Source organism: Amphimedon queenslandica, unplaced genomic scaffold, assembly GCF_000090795.2.
Source record: "Amphimedon queenslandica unplaced genomic scaffold, v1.1 AMPQUscaffold_8388_Cont19668, whole genome shotgun sequence".
In the NCBI taxonomy this organism is placed as follows: domain Eukaryota; kingdom Metazoa; phylum Porifera; class Demospongiae; order Haplosclerida; family Niphatidae; genus Amphimedon; species Amphimedon queenslandica.
In genome coordinates this window covers 1-2,527 of record NW_003551335.1, presented here as the reverse complement: position 1 = coordinate 2,527, position 2,527 = coordinate 1, and the positions used below count along the sequence as shown (strand labels likewise).

Here is a 2,527-nt window from a genome sequence, read left to right as displayed (position 1 = left end):
ATTGAGTTGAGGAGAAGAAAGGATTCTTTACTTTCTTTATCTGATAAGGAGTGGAGATAAAAGGATGAAATACATGCATGGAATGCCTCCAGCATTCAGACATTTATAGCACTATTGAATCATCCACATGCATCTGGCAGTAAAGTTAGACTAGAGTTTAGGGTTGTTAACATTCATAGACGTTACATGAGTAACTGCTGCATTATTTCATACCTTATATAAAGTGCATTTGAAACACGAAAGTAAGCATGGTAGGAATTTGAGGCTGGTAAGTCCTCTCACTTTCTCTCCATTGCTGCAGAAATGGTTTGAATTTTAAATATGTGGGGGAGTCTAGATTGATTGTACATTCACTAGCTCTAGTATAGAATAGAACTTGCAGTATATTTCCTTACCATTACCTGATACTAGATTCTAAAGTTGTAAATTTCAGTATAGACTTCAATTAAAAGTTGCGGTTGTTGTAGAATAATTGTACATGTAATTACAATGCATCTCTTTTAGGTATATTTCTGTGTTGCTATTTTTAAGCATTTGGAGGCTAGCATATTAAAATCATGTCAGGAACACACACTACTAATATTTTTAAAGGTAAACAATGAACTTGAATACTTTCAACCAGCTGGACTCCTTATAGGAAGAGCCATTAAGAGGATTTACAACCAAACAATCTCTTTCCTTCATGAGTCAATTGGAACTAAAGTACAGATCAAACATGCTCAAAGACTTGCAAACTGTTCAACCGTAAAATCACTTGCCCTAATATAGTATCATATGATGAACTTCTCACTGTCACTTATAATTTTATTATAACGAATACTGTAATATTGCATCTCATGTCATTTTGCTCTAACTCCTCCTCTTCCTTAGCCTTGTTACTATAAAAATAAGTGTTTTAGCTCAGTTTTATTCAAGTGCTAACTGCAAAGAGAAATAACCAGCTATAAGCAACAGTAAAAAGCATCACACACTAGACTAATTTCATCAAAGAAGAAATGGATACAGCAACTAAACTATTTCTGAACAATGGGCTGACTGCAACCAAGAAAGGACTAGGAAATGCAGTAATGGAGAAGTCACTGAGGCTAGCTGCAGACAGAGGGAATTTGGACGAGGTCAAGGTCCTCATGAAAGCTGGAGCTCTCATCACCAGAGATCAAGTAAGGAAGATAATGTATTTATTCTTACATTATTATTATCTTTTTTTAATTCTAATTTATAGAATGGACTTACTGCATTGCATAAAGCTGCCAGAAAGGGGCACAATAATGTGACACAGTATTTACTGTCAACTGGGAAAGTGAAAATCAATGCTGGAGACAAAGTAAGATGACTATACATCATCATTTGATACTTTATTTATTATTGATCTGTTTCTTTTCTTTACAGTATGGCTGGACTCCATTGCATTGGGCTTCATGGAATGGCCATTCATCCACAGTAGCCCAGCTATCAGAGAGGAAGACCTGCAATGTTAATGCAACTGATAAGAGTGGTTCTAATCCACTCCATTGTGCTGCTCTCCAGGGACACCATGCAGTCATTAAGGAGCTGCTATTAGCTAAATGTGATCCTAATATACAGAGAAAGGTAAGAAATAGAGAATAGCCTTAAGAAATATCAGCTTTAAGAAAATATGATAATAGAGACATTATAGTTTTATGCAAATGATTACTGGTTTTTTTTTTCATTTTCAGGATGGCTGGTCTCCACTTCATCTTGCTGTGTGGAACGAAAAGGAAGATATAGTCCATGAGCTTCTGATTGGGAAAGCTGCAGTATCAGTGGCAACACTCAATGGAGAGGGACCACTTCATCTTGCAGCTAAAAGAGGCTATACTGGCATAGCTTTAGAGCTACTGGACTCTGGGGCTCCAATTGACATGCAGGATGAAGTAAGAAATTAAAATTTTGCTATAATAGTTAAATTTTTAAGTTTTTTTTGGCATGTGTCATTAAGTAAAATTACATGTAATTTTAGTATTAACAACACTATTTTAATATGCTCTCTTTCTTCCTATTATAGTATGGTAACACTGCATTGCATTATGCAGCTTCTAATGGCCACCGTGAAATTGTTCAGATCTTAATGAGTAATGACTGCAGAATAAACGTACGCAATAAAGAAGGAAGGACACCAATGGACCTAGCATTGTCCCAAGGAAACAATGAAATAATAGGACTACTAACTGGATTAAAGGCAAGCTATGGAATTATAATTTTTATATATTAACGAGCATGGGCAGTATTAGGCTCCAAACATTGCAGTATATTCTAATATACTTGCATGTAGAGATACTTAATAGCAAAATGTGTACAGGAATGATAGTTATGTGTATATTTAAAAGGTGTCTATGTATGTCACTTTACTTTTCTTTCTCTTTCTCTTTCAACAGAATTCATCTCCTTTATTATTATCATCACCAACTTCCAGTACTAGCAGTCTCACGTGCTCCTTCTGTGGTGACCTTAAAGATCTCATCCAGCGCATAGAACCAAACTGTACTCTACGTCACACTGACTTAAA

At 35.5% G+C, this 2,527-nt stretch overlaps 1 protein-coding gene across 1 annotated transcript; it reads left to right on the top strand.

The window, feature by feature from the left end:
* Positions 1-995: 995 nt before the first annotated feature.
* Positions 996-2,200, top strand: LOC105315739 (death-associated protein kinase 1-like; the record flags this gene model as incomplete). Its single annotated transcript, XM_011410481.1, has 5 exons — positions 996-1,160; positions 1,223-1,324; positions 1,390-1,590; positions 1,698-1,895; positions 2,027-2,200. Coding segments are annotated over exons 1-5 (840 nt in total), but the record flags the coding sequence as incomplete, so codon positions are not given.
* Between the last annotated feature and the right edge of the window lie 327 nt (positions 2,201-2,527).